Raw genomic sequence first — 19,742 nt, forward strand, 5'->3', positions numbered from 1 at the left:
TATGGCGGTTGATAATTTCAGTGAGAGGAGCAGTGTACAGTGTGAAGAGCACTGGGCCTAAAACAGATCCCTGTGGGACTCCATGTTCAATTTTAACGGGTTCAGACTGGAAATTATCAACAATGACAGACTGGAATCGATCAGTGAGATAAGATTTGAACCAGTTTAGAACAGTGCTGTTGATACCAAATGTAAAATGAAGACGGGAAAGAAGGATTGAATGGTCTATTGTGTCAAAGGCGGCTGACAAGTCGAGAAGAGTGAGAAGGGAGATCTGTCCAGTTTCTCTCTTTCTGTCTTTGTCTGTCTGTCTGTCTCTGTCTCTGTCTCTCTCTCTCTACGGGTAGGTTTGTCGCGAACGCCAGAACGCATCAACATCATCATCACCACCACCACCAGTACCACAGCCGCCATCACCATCAGTAGAAGTGGTTGTTGTGGTATTATTAAACTTGTTAATATTACTGCCGCACCATCACTATCTATCAACACTGTAACTCATAACCATCATCAATGATTTCCATAACAACTGCAGTCACGAGAGATCTGTGTTCATTCGTGCAGCGCAGTTCGAAGCGATGGATGTACGTCTGATGGTTGAAGACGAGACCCAGACAGCAGAAGACAGACAGCGAACAAGCGTTCAATCAATGAGAGAACATGCCTTGTGTCTTGCCATTTTTATTCTTTTTAATTTATTCTATTTTATTGTTATCTTCTGGGTTTTTTTATCGAGCTGTGGTGCTTGGAAAAGTCATTGGTTGACAGGACGTCGTTCCAGTATCATGTGGTGATGTCAGTTCAGCTTCTTAGCTTTCCATTTTGTACTTCGATGGTTGTAGGCTTTGGAAAAACAAAATCGGCATGAACAGAATGGTGACTGCCTTGTGCTGTGTTGTGCTGTGTAGCAATGCGTTGCGTTGCGTTCTGTTGCATTAGTTAAATTAATTTAAAGTCACAACAGCTTTCTCTGTCTGAAAATTTAGGGTGCTTTTTATTGAGAGAACTTGTCTTCACAATCTGACGCCATTTTTTTTAAAGATTGTTTATTTGATTATTTGGTTTTTGGCCTTTTCGTTTCTGCGTGAGTATATATATGTCTCTGTGTGATTGTAGGTTGCTTTTTTTTAATGTGAGTGGAGGCTGAATAAAACAATCATTGAGAACAGCATGAGATGGTGGAAAGATTGTGTGATCGGGGGAAATATTGTACGGAAAAAATGCAATGCAGTACAATAAAATCAGATACAGTGAAATAAAAACAAATGACACAACAGAATGCAAAAGCAACACGTTCCATTGGCGTGCAACGCATCATGTTAGAAAGCAACACATGAGACACAATATAACACGAAGCACAACACGAAACACGATACATCACGAAACAACGCAAAACATAGAACATCACGAAACACAGCACCACATCACACCACATCACACTACACACCACACCACACCACATCACACCACACCACATCGGATCACACCACACCTCACCACAACACATCACATCACACAACACCACACCACACCACACTACACAACATCAGACCACACCACACAACGCCACAACACCACACCACACAAAACAAAACAAAGCAAAACAAAACAACACGACGTAAAACCATGCCTCCATTTTACATAGAGATCATGGCAATGTGACAGAAATTTCTCAGATTTGTTTTCAAATAAATAATCACGGCAAGCGCACTGGCTTAACCAGCCATCAGCAAACCTTTCACCAATACTGTGGGTCAGATTACCGGAAAGTCAATGGGTAATCCACTTCACGGATGCAACTTTGGGATTGTTGCTCAAATCTCCTGACCAACACTGCAGGTGTCTTATATCTCTCAGCCTGGTTGACACCGGGATATGTTATGAGAGTATAGCATTGCCAAGTAGTCCCAAAACTAAATAGACCCCCCGCGCGCCAAATCAGCATCATCATCATCCTCATCTAATGTAGAAAACCAAATGTCCCAAATTCGGGAGCACAAAAACCAACAGTTATCTAAATACTGGTTACAACCATCATGTTCGATCTTTCCCTTGGAAAATGTTCTCTCAAAAGTGATAAACTACATCTGAACATGAATGAGAAAGAACAAAGGAAATATATATGAAGTAACTTCCCAGTGCAGAAGCCCAAGTTGAGCCACCAGCGCCGGATCTTTCTCTGTAGACAGGCCTGTATGCAGGACACAGAAGATTACACTACCCAGTCCGGAAATTCGCGACGATATGAGAAGACTTACAGTCAAGACATGGAAAGACTTACAGCCAATACATGAGGAATTAAACCCACACCAAAGACATGAGAAGACTGTAGTAAAGACATGAAGAAGACATACGGCAAAGACACAGAAAAATGATAGCCAAGACATGAGAAGACATATGTCCAAGGAGAAGAATTATAGCCACACATAAGAAGACTTATGTCCAAGACACTGGATGTTAAAAGGCATGAGAAGACTGCAGTAAAGACAGGAGAAGATTTATGTCCAAGGCACACAGAGATGATAGCCACGACATGAGAAGACATATGGCCAAGGCACAGAGAGATAATAGCCACGACATGAGAAGACACATGGCCAATGCATGAGAAGAATTATATAGCCGAGACAGGAGAAGACATATGTCAAAGGAGAAGAATTATAGCCAACACATCAGAAGACCAATGAAGACCAATGTCCAAGACACAGGATATTATAACCAAGACATGAAAAGACCAATGGCAAACACGCATTGAGAAGACTTCTAAAAAGATCAAAGACGCAAGAAAATTACTGCCCAAAACATGAGAAGACGATACCATGTCCAAGACACAGAAACATATTAACCCAAAACATGAGATGGCTGGGGCCAAGAAAGGAGAAGACACACAGCCCCCACTCCTAGCCCACCAGGGCCCCCTAAGACACACACACACACACACACACACACACACACACACACACACACACACACACACACACACACACACACACAAACACACACACACACACACACACACACACACACACACATACACACACACACACTCACACACAAACACACAAACACATACACACACTCACACACACACACACACACACACACACACACACACACACACACACACACACACACACACTCACAAACACACACACACACACACACACACACACACACACAAACTCACACACAAACACATACACACACACACACACACACACACACACACACACACACACACACAAACACACACAAACACACACACACACACACACACACAAGCCTCATAACCAAGACGCAGGGAGAAGAGTTATCAGCCCGGCGTGCTTGGTGCCTGCCGCTGACCAGACCAGGCCAGCCAAACACCACCAGAGTGGATCGGCAAACAACATCAAGAAGAGTTCGCCGCCTCCGCTCTCCCCACAGCAGCCGCAAAATGTATCGATCTCCACTGCGGCTCTTAAATCTCCACCCGCCTCCACTCCTCACTGCCTCTGTCTCCCTGCCTGCCTGTAGGTCTCCCTGTCTGTCTCCCTGTCTCCCTGTCTGCCTGTCTGTTTGTCTGTCTCCATGTCTGTCTGTCTCCCTGCCTGTCTGTCTCCCTGCCTGTCTGTCTGTCTCCCTGTCTGTCTCCCTGTCTCCCTGTCTGCCTGTCTGTTTGTCTGTCTCCATGTCTGTCTCCATGTCTGTCTGTCTGTCTCCATGTCTGTCTCCATGTCTGTCTGTCTCCCTGTCTGTCTCCCTGTCTCCCTGTCTGCCTGTCTGTTTGTCTGTCTCCATGTCTGTCTGTCTCCCTGTCTGTCTCCCTGTCTGCCTGTCTGTTTGTCTGTCTCCCTGCCTGTCTGTCTGTCTCCCTGCCTGTCTGTCTGTCTCCCTGTCTGCCTGTCTGTTTGTCTGTCTCCCTGCCTGTCTGTCTGTCTCCCTGTCTGTCTCCCTGCCTGTCTGTCTGTCTCCCTGCCTGTCTGTCTGTCTCACTGTCTGTCTCCCTGCCTGTCTGTCTGTCTCCCTGTCTGTCTCCCTGCCTGTCTGTCTGTCTCCCTGCCTGTCTGTCTGTCTCCCTGTCTGTCTCCCTGCCTGTCTGTCTGTCTCCCTGTCTGTCTGTCTGTCTGCCTGTCTGTCTCCCTGTCTCCCTGTCTGCCTGTCTGTTTGTCTGTCTCCCTGCCTGTCTGTCTGTCTGCCTGCCTATCTCCCTGTCTGCCTGCATGTCTGTCTGCCTGCCTATCTCCCTGTCTGTCTCCCTGTCTGTCTGTCTGCCTGTCTGTCTCCCTGTCTGTCTGCCTGCCTATCTCCCTGTCTGTCTCCCTGTCTCCCTGTCTGTCTGTCTGCCTGCCTGTCTTTCTCCCTGTCTGTCTGCCTGTCTGTCTGTCTCCCTGCTTGCCTGCCTGTCTGTCTCCCTGTCTGTCTGTCTGCCTGCCTGCCTGCCTGCCTGTCTGTCTCCCTGTCTGTCTCCCTGTCTGTCTCCCTGTCTGTCTGTCTGCCTGCCTGCCTGCCTGCCTGTCTGTCTCCCTGTCTGTCTTCCTGTCTGTCCCCCTGACTTTCTACCTGCCTGTGTCTCTCTCTGCCTGCCCGTGTGTCTTCCCGCAGTTTTGCCTGTTTGTTGTTGTTGGGTTTGTTTGTTTTTCAGTTGGCAACAGTCCTTTATTTTCATTTTCTTTTCTTTTTAACTTAAAAAAAATATATCCAATTTGGTAACACATCGAAATTTAACGTAAATACATAATCATATGGGAAGGGGAGCGGGAACGATATGGAAAAAAACAATGCAAAAGGAAAAGAAAAAAAGATGCAACATATAAACAGAGTATTTTGTGAAATACACAATTGGGAAGGGGAGGGGGGAACAATATGGACAAAACACGACACATAAAAAAAGAAAAAGAAAAAAGAAAGCGTAAATCATTATGAATATTCATTTAGAAAAGAAACACCCATTTCACTCAACGCACATACTTCTTTCACCAACATTACTTGCTTTAAGTTTCACTTCTGCGCATGTCGAACAATGATTTTGTCCTTTATTTTCTTTCTCTCCTTCTTTCTTTGTGTTATTTCACACTCCTAGTCTGTTTCATTAAGGAGTTTGGGTGGATTCTATGCAGGATATTCGTAGATGGGTGGAAGGTGTTTTGTTGACCACTATCAAAAATGCTCGACAGCAGTTGGAGGTTGAACAACTTGGGCATATGACCAACTTGTGCGTGTGTATGTGTATATGTGTCTACGTGTGCATGTTTGAGTGTTTCAAGTCAAAAGGATCTTTACTGAGAGTAAAAGAGTAAACTTATACAACTTTTTTTGTAATAAATACGATCATGTCCCCAGTGTATATGTGGATTCGGATGAGTCATTCGGATGAGACGATAAAGCTAGGTCCCGTGTGCAGCATGCACTTCGCGCACGTAAAAGAACCCACGGCAACAAAAGGGTTGTTCCTGGCAAAATACTGTAGAAAAATCCACTTCGATAGCAAAACAAATAAAACTGCACGCAGGAAAAAAAAAAAAAGAATGGGGGTGGGGGTGGGGTGGGGGTGGCGCTGTAGTGTGGTGACGCGCTCTCCCTGGGGAGAGCAGCCCGAATTTCACACAGAAAAATCTGTCGTGATAAAAAGAAATACAAATACAAGTGTGTGTGTGTGTGTGTGTGTGTGTGTGTGTGTGTGTGAGAGAGAGAGAGAGAGAGAGAGAGAGAGAGAGAGAGAGAGAGAGATCTGATAAACAACAACTGTTCCTTAAAAAAAAGAAATTAAAAAAGGTTTTCAAATTGAACGGGGAAGGGTGTTTTCTGATTAGGTAGCCTGATCAAAAAAACATGGCGGGGTAAAAACGGTCATGCACGTAAAAGCCCATTCGTGTACATACGAGTGAACGTAGGAGTTGCAGCCCACGAACGAAGAAGAAGATCAGGTTGCCGTAAACATTTTCTTGTCTACTTTATTTGTTCACTTGACCAAGCGCTGGCTGCTGTAATGGGTCTGAAAATTTATTCAGTGGATAATAAACATCCCAGTTGTCGATACCAAGAAAATGTATTTTTGACAGCATGTCCTTGGGCTGAATTGACACCATGGGCCGTTCATCCGCAGCATCACTGCTCCCTACACTTGTTCCTGTTTTCCCCCAACCGGCACTGGTAACAATTTCTGTTTTGGGGTGCGCGCACGTGCACACAAACACACACGCGCGCGCGCGCGCACTCAAGCGCGCACCCCCCCACCCCCCACTCACTTACTCCCTGCCCATCCACCCCACCTCCACCTCCCAACCATACACAAACATGCAACGTACGGTCCGCCCATCTGCGCTGATCTTGCTGTCGCTCGTTCCCATGGCAACAACATACATTCCAATGATTTTGTACGTGGGATTCTCCTTTTGTGAGTGAACAGGTGTCATATGCAATTAATCATGTCTCCCTTTGATCGACTTGCCTGTCAAAGGAAAAAAGCTTCCTGCTTTGTTTTCACCTAAGCTCAGCATCTGTTGCCTGTTAACAGTTCTGATTTATATTACGGTATTATAGTCTCAAACATTTCCTTTTTATTGGGGTGTGGGGCGGGGTGAGGTGGTGTTATCATTGTGTGTGTGTGTGTGTGTGTGTGTGTGTGTGTGTGTGTGTGTGTGAAGGCGGGAGATGGAAAAAGTGAAAGTGGAGGAACACTCACAACAACTAATGGGAAGATATTTATCACAGAGAGAGAGAGAGAGAGAGAGAGAGAGAGAGAGAGACAGACAGACAGACAGACAGACAGACAGACAGAAAGAGAGAGAGACGTGGATGGGTGTAAGGAAGTCCAACAGTTGTGTGGTGGGTGAGTGGGTGGTTGGCCATGACTGTGAGTGTCACACACAAACACACACACACACACACACACAAACATGGGCGCGCGCGCACGCACACACACACACACACACACACACACACACACACACACACACACACACACACACCTCGCCCACTCAAGCGGATTTCCAACAACAGGTGACCATAGTAACGCCGCTGACCCCGGACTTCAGTCTGGCTTCCCCAGGCGACAACATTGATTGCGTGGTCTCGTCACCACCAAAGGAAAGGAAAAAGGTTCCGGCCACAAGGAACGAGAGAACACCACTCGCACGCGCCCGCTGCATCGCTCTTCACAGGAAGCCCTTCACCTTAACTGTCGTCGTCTCCATTTTCGAATCGCGCCACGTCGTCTGCTTTTCAAGCCGTTTAACTGTAGACAAGTAGGCCAACGCTTCAAGTTTCACGACTCGTCGTTTTTTAGTGTCTCGTTTTCCTGTCTGAAACTTCGCATTGACGACCAAGGGGGAATAATCAAGCGTAAAGCAAGGCAAGTAAGGGGGGAATTGGCTATCTTAGAGTGTAAAAAAGAAAAGAAAGAAAGAAAGAAAGAAAGAAGGCAAAAAGAAGAAGAAATGTCTGAACTAGTTTCGAGTGTTCTCTTAACCATAACTGTGTTGTTAGTGTCGAATCGCATCTCAACAGCAGACGACGTGACGTCACCGTGTTTGTGTTTGAAGAAAGAGGTGGATAAACTGCACAACCCCGTGGAATATGTCGTCACGGGTCGTAATGCTTCCTCACCGAGGCTGACTTTGGTCGTGGAACAGAGAGGGCTTGTTCGCGCCTTTCTTGCCGAGAACAAGGAGAGAGAGGCGGTGTTTTTGAACATCACTGATCGGGTGACCACCAGTGACCGGCCTGGAGAACAGAGAGGTGAGTGCACAGAGGCCAGTACGCCAGTCCTCACACAGGTATTGCAAGACAGGGCCCATTCAAGACTTGAGTCAAATCACGTTCACACCCAGCACACAATCCACACACTGAACCAGTCAAATAAACTTTTACACACGCGCTTAGTTAAGGAATGTGAACAGAATAAGCGTCATGCCATGCAACATAGCACCAAGCCATGCGACTATCCTGTCAAAATCTTTGCCATGTCGATACACATACAGTACCAAGTATGTGACCTTGGCCTACATAGCATTACGGTTGCGTGGACTTGTTATACCTGGCAGTGATACATTGTAGCGGCTGTCACTGATGCAAGGTGAAATAACCTTCTCCCATTTCCATTAGTGTTAAAGATTAAATGTCCCATAATCTTTTACCGGCGGCCATCGAGGCAGAGAATCTACAGAGGCATACATTCTGTCTGGGGCTTGGCATAGGAAGGCGGGGTCCATTCCACTCTTGCCTGCCACGATGACTATATGTGATAGCGTACACTGGCAAGGGGCTTTAATTTTCATAAGAGATTTTTAGGGAATTAACACATCCTGACTCACAGCGCGAAGTTGTGAAAAAAGTACACTTGGTGGTAAAGGGCTGTGGTTTAGGGATGGATAGAATTTGGATGAAAGAATTGAAACATTAAAGGGAATAATCTGGATCTATACTGTGATCAATATCCTGTCGTAAGGATATTTTCAAGGATCAAAATCCTGTCGGCGACGCCACTTTTGTAGCAGTACTCCTTTCATAATATAATAATACCACTCGGGTACACGGCTACATATTGTCACCAGCACCATCAGCATCATAATGATAATAATAACATCAACAGTAAAGATAATAGTAATGACAATAGATATCCATCGTGCACACTGCATGTTCAACACAGGGGCCCAGTGTGCTAACAGTCGAACAAACTCGACAGGTAAAAAAGGGTTATTAAAATTAACAACTTTTCAATTAAAGAGAGAGAGTATCCGAATGATCTGCTTGACGTTCAGTCGATATGTTACCAAACTTTTTGAGAACTGGTGTTTCGTTAGCGTTTCAGCGTTCATCTGTCGCCCAAACAGGCATTGCCAAGCGAATGAGAGTGTTTCTGTCAGTCCACAGTCCCTGTACACTCAGTGTGTTGTGGAACAAACAGCCTATCACCAGCTACAAAATAACTGCATCTTTCTCCCCCCCCCCCCCCCTCACTCTCTCTCCCTCTCTCTCTCCCTCTCTCTCTCCCTCTCTGTCTCTCTCTTGCCCTCTCTCTCTCCCTCCCTCTCTTTCCCTCTCTCTCTCTCCCTCTCTGTCTCCCCCCTCTCTCTCTCTCCCTCTCTCTCTCTCCTAACGCTTTCCTTTTTGGACATATATATATATATATAAACATTTCTACGTGGTTTGTATTCCGCGTTTACAATACATATTCACACATTACGAAAAGAAAAAGAGAGAAAAAAGATCCTGTGTGTTCCGTTCACTTCGGTTTAATTCATGTTGTGTACAGATCAACCAACCGTGAAGGCTGTATCAGGGCTAAACGCACAGGAGGGGGTGGGGGAGAGCTGAGAAAGGGGGTGTAATCAAAAACCCATATCTCCAGTCTGAAAGGACAGACCATTCACAACATCAAACGTTTTCGAATACGTCATAAAACCCAACACATTACAAAATACATTCAGGAAAATGAGAGAGAGAGAGAGACTCAAAACATAAAAACGATATCTGATTGAGGATTAAGATCTTAGAAATAGAGAAAGAGGGAGACAGAGACAGAGACAGAGAGACAGACAGAGAGAATTGAACTGAATTTTTACTTGAATGTTCTTTTATGAGGAAGTGGAATAGATCCAGATGCTTTTTTAAACATCCCGCCCTGAAGGCAAACAGGGCACATGTCCATGCATAAACATATAACCATTTCTGATAGTCAAACGCATAACACACACACACACACACACACACACACACACACACACACACTATATGATATATATATATATATATATATATATATATATATATATTAACACACACACACACACACACACACATATTATAAATGCACACAGATATATAAACATACATACATAAATGCACCTCCACAGTTTAATGTACAGTTTACCATGATACGAAAAAATGTGTCATCTTAACAGCAAGAGAGAGAGAGGGGTGGGGATTAAACAATAAATAAGTATTATTACTCTGTGTAAGACAAAGACACATAATGCAAACCATTCGCGTTTGCGCTTCCCATCAGCTAGCATACAACTAGGTAAGTAAGATGTTCAGACAAATAACCCCACGGACTTCAACTAAGTGCTGTTGTTGCTTTTTTCTTTCAGTCAAAGCTATTTTTTTCTGCATAATTCCAACAGATACGATCCTCTTGTAGCCAATGGTTATTTTACGTGCGCGTAAACGCATGCGGCACATGGGACATCGGTTTATTGTCTCAACCAAAAACTATCTCACAGCCCACCACTCAAGGTCTGGTCAAAGGGGATTTTAAAAAAAACCAAATCTGTGCCCTCGCGGGAAACCAACCAGGGACTCTCGTTTCAAAGTCGGGCTCTCTTCCACTGGGCTAATGGTCCACTTGGGTATCGAAGGCAGAAATGGAGAGCAGAACCCCCACCCCCACCCCTCCGCCCTCCCACCCCTCCCACACACTCCCCCCACCCCCCCACCCCCCCCCAATAAAACACACACACACACACACACACACACACAAAAACGGGGGATACAAAAGAGGCGGAGGAAACGCCTAACGCAGCATTTCCAGAGTGAAAAAAAAAACACAAAAAAAAACAAGAGAGGCAAGGCCTTCAAGACTCACTTGTGATACACTTAAAAAAAATCTAATTGTTAAAATGTGTTCTGTATTTGTTATAATAAAGCTTCGCTTTAAAAAAAAAAGAAAAAAAAAAGTCCTAACTAGATTCGAATTAAGTCCCCTAGCATTAATTACAGAGTAATTTCCCTTTTTTATTATCTGCACCAAAAACGTTAGCAAAAAAATAAATAAAACTTCCATGCTTAGCAAAAGAAGTTCCTGTTTGAACAAAAAATGATAATAATGACTGCTCTTGTTGTTGGGTCAGAATATCAGATCAAAGTGCCAAATACAAAAAATATAAATATAACAGTAAATGCAGTTTGCATATAATTAGGCTTCATTCTTTTTTTTGTGTGTGTGTCCATCCCAGAGGTGCAATATTGTTTTAAACAAGATGACTAGAAAGAACTGAATTTTTCCTATTTTTATGCCTAATTTGGTGTCAACTGACAAAGTATTTGTAGAGAAAATATCAATGTTAAAGTTTACCACGGACACACACACACACACAGACATACAACCGAACATCGGGTTAAAACATAGACTCACTTTGTTTACACAAGTGAGCCAAAAATGTAACCGACAGATACCACCGGCATACCCACGAGAGAAGGGAGGAAGAGAGAGAAAACAGTATGTAAACTATAATAGGGAATACACCTGCATGATGACAGCCCATTGACAAGCCAACTGGATTCAAGGAAAAACGACCTAAACCTGACAGCATTCAACAAACCGTAGCGAGGAAACACACCAATAACAGAGCACAGGGATACGCATGAACAAATTTTGTACTCGACACAGACAATTCTCTGACAGCTGTTGTACTGTTTATATGTATCCCGTTTGTTCAACACGGATGTTTAAAACACATTATAATTCAGGGATTGTATAAGGTTTCAAGTTCACCAAAGGCTTATATAGTCACAACAACAGGGGGCGTTACAAATTTCAGAATTAGGAACTCTTTTTTCTTTTTTTTCCGATGGATGCGGATGACGAGAGTGTTGCGACAGTCAGTTTAAGTTTGAGACATTATGCCATGGCCTATGTAGCGTGTCCCGCATGTACATAATCTGTGTGAGTCTGGGTGTCGGTGTCGGTGTCTGTGTCTGTGTCTGTGCATGCGAGTAGTATCCGGGAGTATTTACGTACGTGTCACTTCGCATCCCTGTCACACACACACACACACACACACACACACACACACACAGACGTACACACACACACACACACACACAGACGTGCGCGCGCACACACACACACACACACACACACACACACACACACACACACACACACACACACACACACACACACACACACAGAGTCGAACAGACACACACACACACACACACACACACGCGGGCGCGCGCGCGCACGCACGCACACACATACACACACACACGGCGCGCGCCTATCGCAAAGCATCACAGTATTGAAGTTCCGTTGAAAAATGGATTACCTATTCTAGTCATCAAACACGACGACTGCAGTTAGTACACTGCTGTAACTGTTCCTAATGCTGCTATTGATAGTGAAGGTCGTGGTGATAATGATTGTGTTCATACATACTACTTATTGCTCTCCTGATTATGATCTTATGATAATAAACAAGTAAATAAATGAATTTGATAATTGTATGCACAGTAACCACACTCCATGTGGGTGAATTATGAAGGTTATTACTGTAACTGTGGCTTGTGCTGAAAATCATGTTGAATGAAACAATGAATGAATGAACAGACAAATGAATAGATTAGTAGATAAATAAATAAATAAATGAACAGAAAAAATGACAAAATAAATGAATAAAAAAAATAAATGAATATATGAAAGAAAAACAAACATTTCAAAAGGCACGGATAACAAGGTCGATATTACTACTACTACTACTACTGTTGCCTATTACCGTAATGGATTAAATGATTTTTTAAAAGTAAAATAACGAAATAAACCCTGGTACAGGTCTCCTAAGCCTGGTCCTTCACCCACACTACAACCACACGCGCAGAGGCCGCGTCTTCGTTTATTACGTCACCACTGTCGCTGGGACAGATCGTGTTGTCGTCAGCGAGTTCCAGGCCTACGATGACGTGGTGGATGTGACGTCAGAGCGACAGCTCCTGCACGTGGAGCAGCCGACAGCCAGAGCCAATGGGGGTCAGGTCGGTGACATTTGCCCTGAAGGGATCAGTTTCACGTGTTCGTCAGGAACACACCTTACTTCGGTTTTGTTTAGACAAATATTGGTTCAATGAAGTAACATCAGAATAGCTTTATCTGTCTATCTGTCTATCTATCTGTGTGTGTGTGTGTGTGTGTGTGTGTGTGTGTGATAATGAGCTTGCTGGACAAGCTTTGTAATGGCCATCTATGATCGTATGAACAGATGAGATAAATCATGCTCGAATGTACGAAAGGCAGAAATCAACACGTGACAAGCCACGCAATATCAAACAAACAAACAAACAAACAAAACTAAATTGACAGATTTATCAGCTTGCTTTAATTCATGCTGTTGCGTTCCCTATTGTTGCTATCGTTGCTTGCCATGCAAATATCATGCAGCATCGAGCATGTCGTTTGGCGTGAGGGTGGTGGTGGTGGCGGTCGCAGTGTGTGTACGTGTGATATGGTGTGTTCTGCTGAGTTGTCAAAATAATTATGCCACGCTGCCGTGACCTATGCGGATTCTTAATTAACCCAGGATGCATTCACACTTACCACGGACATTAACGTTTTCCGTCCGTCCGTCATTGGCTGAAGAGCACAGCAGCGCGAGATGTGAAGTGGAGGTCAGTGACTGTGCTGTGTACAAGGGAATATCCCACTGCTGGATGGCCTAGGATTTGTTTCTCATCGTTTACGACATCATGAATAATCAGTAGCACGTCTGTTGTATACCGACGTTCCATCATTATTGATGTACGTCATGTGTGAATGATGCTATGTAAGGATATGGAAATGGGATGTGATAATGCGGAAGGAAGAGTGATAGAAACATGAGATTGTGTGAATGAATATACAATCAGAAATATAAAAGTGAAGTTAATGAAAACTTTGTGTTATCAGGGTTTAATCTGTTCTGAGCTTGGAAGGGTGTAAAGGTAGAGTGTAGAGCAAATGTGTGTTATTTGAATTGTTGACTAGATACAGTATGGTGTAATATACATGTTGAAAGATTTTTTTTTTTTTTAAAGAAGATAAATGCAAAATGAATGAAATAAAAGAAATACCACCATAACCTAAAACATTTAATTCAATAACAATTCTTAAACAATACATGTATAAACGAGCTAACAAAATAAGACAGACTTGGGGTGTGTGAGTGTTTGTGTGTGTGTGTGTGTGTGTGTGCGCGCGCGCGCGCGCGCGCGTGTGTGTGTATGTGTGTGTGTTAAGACGAGTGCTGTGATCTTCAGCTTCTACTGAATGAAATCAACATTTTAAACTAGAATCAAATTTTACTTGGACTGAAATGGGCGTGTACTTTTTTTTTTAACGTTATCTTCAACATTCTTGTCCTGATTTGATTGTGTACACGTACTGAGTGAGACGCGGATGAACCGCCGGGTCTTTTTTATATCTTGATTGACTTTTTAACATTAGTTTGGGTTGTACACACACACACACACACACACACACACACACACACACACACACACACACACACACACACACACACACAACATTGTAAGAACTGACGTATAGTCAGCCCTGAAATGGCACTTGACGGTCGGCTGGGCGATAAACAGAGTGATATGATTTGCTTTCAGCTTCTGTTTGGGGATGACGGCTATCTGTACATCTTCACTGGGGACGGCGCCGGACACAACTATAATGAGTCTTTGGAACATGCACAGGACTTGTGAGTTTCCTGTTTGTCGATTTGACAGGGTTCGATTTTGCTTGGTTTGTTTGATTTTGTGTCTGCTTTGATTTGGTTTGTCTGGCCCTTGTGTGGTTGGTTGGTTGTGTAAGCAAGATAGAGATAGATGAAAATTTGATTTGAATGAATGAATGAATAAATCGAAGTGCATTTTTCTACAGAATTTTGCAAAGAACAACGTTTTTGTTGCCGTGAGTTCTTTTACGTGCGCTAAGTGCATGCTATCACACTGGACCTCGGTTTATCGTCACATCCGAATGACTAGCGTCCAGACCACCACTCAGGGTCTAGTGGAGGGGGGGAAAATATCGGCGGCTGAGCCGTGATTCGAACCAGCGCGCTCAGATTATCTCGCTTCCTAGGCGGACGCGTTACCTCCAGGCCATCACTCTACTCCAACCAACCAACCAATCAGCCAACCAAACCCACCAAACAACCCATCAGTCTTTACATCGAATCCCGCCATACAGTCAGTTATTCCTGATCGTTCCAATGCAAGGCTGTTCGTGTGGACGTGGACAGACAGTACTTTAACTCACTCAGTACGGCCAGTCCTGTCTTCTCCTCTACACAGACACCTCGGATGTCCAGTGGGTGTCTCAATGACCCAACCTTTAGCTTCCGTCGTCAGAATTGTGGTATTCTTTGTCAACATTCACTTCTTCAGTATAAAAGCCTTCCGCTTGCAATATTTTGATGGTGGTAATTGGGGTGAAACGCTGTTAACGTCGTCTCTTTCGCCGTTCGTATGGAGAGAGTTAACGAACCAATGAGCAGTCACTATTCAGCCAGCCCACTAAATGACCAACCCACCACCAGTCTATCTATTTATCCCCCCCCACCCCCAACAACAGGCAAGTAACTATCCATCATCACAGCCAGTCTCTCCTGGGCAGTTCTTTCCGTGTGTACGTGAACAGATAGTTGTTAACTAGCTGATTAACTACAACTATCCAGCCAACCCATCAACTTACCTATCTGTCCCTCCCCCTCCCTCCCTCCCCAACCCAAACAGCCAGTCTCTCCCGGCAGTTCTTTCCGTGTATACGTGAACAGATAGTTGTTAACTAGCTGATTAACCACAACTAACTATCCAGCCAACTTTTTGTTTTTGTTTTTTCTTTACAAACTGTTATGATGTAAGGTATGTATGTATCTGTTTTTGTTATAAATTTTCAAATCCCGAGCTATCCAGCCAACTCATCAGCCTAGCTGTCTATCTCCTCAACTTCACCTCCGCACCCCCCCTCCCCCACCCCCACCCCCCCCAAACCTCCCACCCCAAGAGGCAGTCGTTCCTGGGCAAGGCTTTCAGTGTGGACGTACAGATAGTTGTTAAATTGGCTATTTAACTACAACAAACAATCCAGCCAACTCATCAACCTGTCTGTCTATCCCCTCAACCCCCGCCCCCCTCCTTTCCCCTTCCCCGCAACAGGCAGTCGTTCCTGGGCAAGGCTCTCCGTGTGGATGTGGACAGACAGGGTTTCCAGGGTGCCGGCGGCTCGGCCAGGGCCTACGTGTATGACGTCCCCTCCTCCAACCCCTTCCTCCACCACCAGCCCCCTGCCCGCCCAGAGATCTTCGCCCTCGGCTTCTTCAACCCCTGGAGGTGCAGCCAGGACAGAGCCCGTAGAGGGGGTAGGGGTTGTCAGTCTTCTTTCTTTCTTTCTTTGTTTCTTTCTTTCTTTACCTGTCTTTTGTTTTCTTCTCTTTTTTTCTCTCTCTCTTTGCTGATTTTATTGCAGCAGTAAAATTAGTAATATCAACCCCATCATCTTCATCATCATCGTCGTCGTCGTCCATGTGGTAAATGGATTTTTTTTTTTTAACATTTATATGAATGTATGTATATATATTATGTGTATATATATATATATATGTGTGTGTGTGTGTGTGTGTGTGTGTTGATTGATTGATTGATTGATTGATTGATTGATTGATTGATTTACTTTGCTTCCCAATCTCCCGCATAGTTTTTCTGGAATCATCCCCCACGATGCGTGTCTGTCTGTCGGGATGTGAGAGTGGTGTTTGTCCATCCATGTCTCACACTCTGCCCCTACCTTCTCTCTAACTCTCTGTCTCTGTCTCTGTCTGTCTGTCTCTGTCTGTCTGTCTCTCTCTCTCTCTGGCCCTCCTTCCCTCTCTCCCCTCTCTATTTTTCTACCCCCATCTCTCTTTCCCCCTCCATCTCTCTCTCTCTCTCTCTCTCTCTCTCTCTCTCTGTCTCTCTCTGTCTCTGTCTCTCTCTCTCACTCACTTTCTCTGCCTCCTTCCCTCCATCTCTCCACATCTGCCCTCTGACTGCCTTCCCTATGACATCTTAACAAATTATTGTAATTATATTGCACTCATGCTAACCAGTGCAGTGTTGTGGAATTCACACAGTTGTCTGTTTGTTCTGCCTGGTGTCAGGAACGGGGGCTATATTTTGCGGTGACACCGGCTCCGACCGTTTTGAGGAAATCAACATCGTCTCCAAGGGATATAACTATGGTTGGAACTTCAAAGAGGGAGACTACTGTTACAGTCCCGTCGTCAACAACTGCTCTCAGATAGGTTGGTGCACATGCACTCGTAACAGTTGTTTTTGTTGTTGTTTTAGGGGTGGGTGGGGTTGGGGTGGGGGGGGGGGGGGGATTTTCAGATAAGGACACATTTACGCTTGTCTCAGTTTTGAGGACTATTTTCAGACGAATGAATGTGTTGCATTCTATTGTATTGTTTTTTGCTACAAATCAAAAACAAAATTCTCTGTGTGAAACTCAGAACTGCTCTCCCCAGGGAGAGCATGTCGCTACAGCACGGCGGCACCTTTTTTTCTGCCTTCAGGTGAGTTTGTTCTCCTGTCAAAGTGGAATTTTTTGTACATAATTTTGCCTGGGACAACCCTTTTGTTGCCGTTTGTTCTTTTACGTGCGCTAAGCGCATGCTGCTCACGGGAATTCGGTTTATCGTCTCATCCGAACTACTAGTGTCAAGACCACCACTCAATGTGTAGTGGAGGAGGAGAATACAGAATACTTTATTATCTCAACAAGAGAAATTCATATGTGGTATAAAACAGAAAAAGAACACAAGAAAATTACAGACATTCAGCATGTATGTAGATAAACCATATTAAGATGTAAACCTAGGGCTAACCATTATTACAATCAATAATCACAGTAGGCAACAACAATAGAAACCCTTAAAAAGTAAATCATACATACACTATCACAGCCATACACACATGCAGTAATAATCACAGTTAAAGGTTAGACATAACAGTATACTAAAAGTTGACATAGACATATAATAGAAGGGTGCAATTTATAGTACTTTGAGGTAAGATGTCATATACCACGCAGATATACTCTGGCATTCATTTTCAGTCACACATCTGATTGTTAATTACTGTTATTTAATAGCTGGATTGACATTGAAATAAAGCTGCATTTGGTTCTGTTTGTTTTAATTTTCGAAACACAGAAACGTTTGCCTGAAGGTGGGAGTTGACCATTATTTGGCAGCGTATGGCCGTTGTCACTTGAAATGCTTGTGGATTTCTGTCGAACTCTGACATTGTACAAATCACACAAACTGTCCTGTCTTACACCCACAACCTTACTGCACACATTCAAAATAATGGCGAGTATGGTATCCCACCCAGTGCGGTCAGATTCTCTCGCTTCCTTGGCGGACGCGTAACAACTAGACCACCACACCACTCTTATCTCGGGTTTTGAAGACTATTGTTCCCGGATCCTTTTTATTGTTTGAACAAAAAGTGTCGCCTGTATTTTACACAGATTACGAGTGCAAACACAAACACATCCCCAAGATGTGTACAGCCCGTTCGGAGCGATATAACACTTTGGAAGCAAATGATATTTATAGCTTTCGTCAAGGCTGGAAACTAGCTGTGGGTTAAGCCAGGGTAATTCATTACGTAAATAAGAGATAGGAGTAGGCCATATTTCATACAGTTGCGGCGCACACGTCTGACACACATCTATATAACCGCCGTTGCATTAGTATGCCATTGTCATGTTGCACTTTTCTGCATTATTTGTTGGGTGTCCATAATTTCTATGAATAGCAGAACTGATTTGTGTTCTCCTCCGGAAATTGGAGTACGGCTGTCTGAACTGGAAAGTAAAAACGGTTATAAACATTTAAGTCCACTTGCAATAGACGTAAGTGAACGTTTTAAATGCCACCGCAAACATGGAAGAAGAAAATGTGTGTTCTGTTTATCAGGGTTTGGTGTTATGGATGCGTCCCTTTCTGATATATAGTATAATAATACAATGTATGCATATAAGCATTTGAGAATAAAAATGGCGCTGATATTTCGTTACAACTCTAAACGAGGAGTGAATCACTGTCAAAAAATTAACGTTCTTGGCTAGTGGAAACGACCGTTCAGCATATTTTCAGCATGCATTTCACGGTTCAGTGAATAAAACCTTCCACTTTTTACGATAATAAACCCGAAAAAAAAAACACACACAAAAAAAAAAACCATGACAATAATTTACCAAAGAAGACAACATGTCTTTCGATGTTTACATTGGTTACCCAATGGTATCGAACTTCTATTCCTATTAGTATTAGATCAAAAATTTACACATACTAGTCTAAACTGCATCGAATTCGAATTTACATTCGCCATTAATCGGTCGAAATCTTCTAAACATTCGTCTAGAACCGCATCGAAGTTTTACATAAAAAATTGTCAAAACACCATCGAATGTTTGTGTACTATCCAAGGTCATTCCAGAACATTCAGAGAAATTATCGTCTTCCCAGCCGGACTGATTGCAGTGATTCCTATTGTATCCTTGACCTTTTGATCAAGACTACTTACGAAGCTATGGCACATTTCGAATTTTACAGGTCTAATTACAGGTTTTAGTGTCGCAGTTAAAATATACACCAGTCAGTCAATAGCTGCGAGAAAAGGTGAAAATAGGGTGGGGGTTGTTTGCGGGAGGTAGGGGGGGGGGAGAGGGATGCGACAAAAGTGAATGAAATCACGCACAATTGGAAAGAGACAAACAGACAGATAGATAGTCAGACGAACAAATAAATAGACACAATAAAAGAGAGAAAGAGAGAGAGAGAGAGAAAGAGAGAGAGAATAAAACAAATACTTGTGTTAACACTTTCTCTGTGTCTCTGTCTGTCTGTCGGCACACATACACACAGAGACAAACACACACACACACACACACACCACACGACCGCCACCACCACCAACAACAACAGGAACAACATGCACACACCCACATGACACAT

At 43.7% G+C, this 19,742-nt stretch overlaps 2 protein-coding genes across 4 annotated transcripts in view; both read left to right on the top strand.

Annotated features, from left to right (window-relative positions):
• The window catches only part of LOC143281745 (HHIP-like protein 1), a 29,029-nt gene extending 27,870 nt beyond the window's left edge, over positions 1-1,159 (top strand). For 2 of the 3 annotated variants that reach the window (XM_076587021.1, XM_076587022.1), the window contains one exon: positions 565-1,159. In XM_076587021.1, coding sequence (XP_076443136.1) covers positions 565-601 — 37 coding nt within the window. In that variant the 3' untranslated portion in view covers positions 602-1,159. The remainder of the gene's footprint in view (positions 1-564) is intronic. The other variant, XM_076587023.1, reaches the window with a different exon arrangement.
• A 5,905-nt stretch (positions 1,160-7,064) lies between these two features.
• LOC143281746 (HHIP-like protein 1) overlaps positions 7,065-19,742 on the top strand; it is a 24,347-nt gene continuing 11,669 nt past the window's right edge. The window contains exons 1-5 of the mRNA XM_076587024.1: positions 7,065-7,716; positions 12,533-12,732; positions 14,344-14,435; positions 15,895-16,097; positions 16,875-17,018. Coding sequence (XP_076443139.1) covers positions 7,416-7,716; positions 12,533-12,732; positions 14,344-14,435; positions 15,895-16,097; positions 16,875-17,018 — 940 coding nt within the window. The 5' untranslated portion in view covers positions 7,065-7,415. The remainder of the gene's footprint in view (positions 7,717-12,532; positions 12,733-14,343; positions 14,436-15,894; positions 16,098-16,874; positions 17,019-19,742) is intronic.

This window comes from Babylonia areolata, chromosome 4 (assembly GCF_041734735.1).
Source record: "Babylonia areolata isolate BAREFJ2019XMU chromosome 4, ASM4173473v1, whole genome shotgun sequence".
Taxonomy (NCBI): Eukaryota; Metazoa; Mollusca; class Gastropoda; order Neogastropoda; family Buccinidae; genus Babylonia; species Babylonia areolata.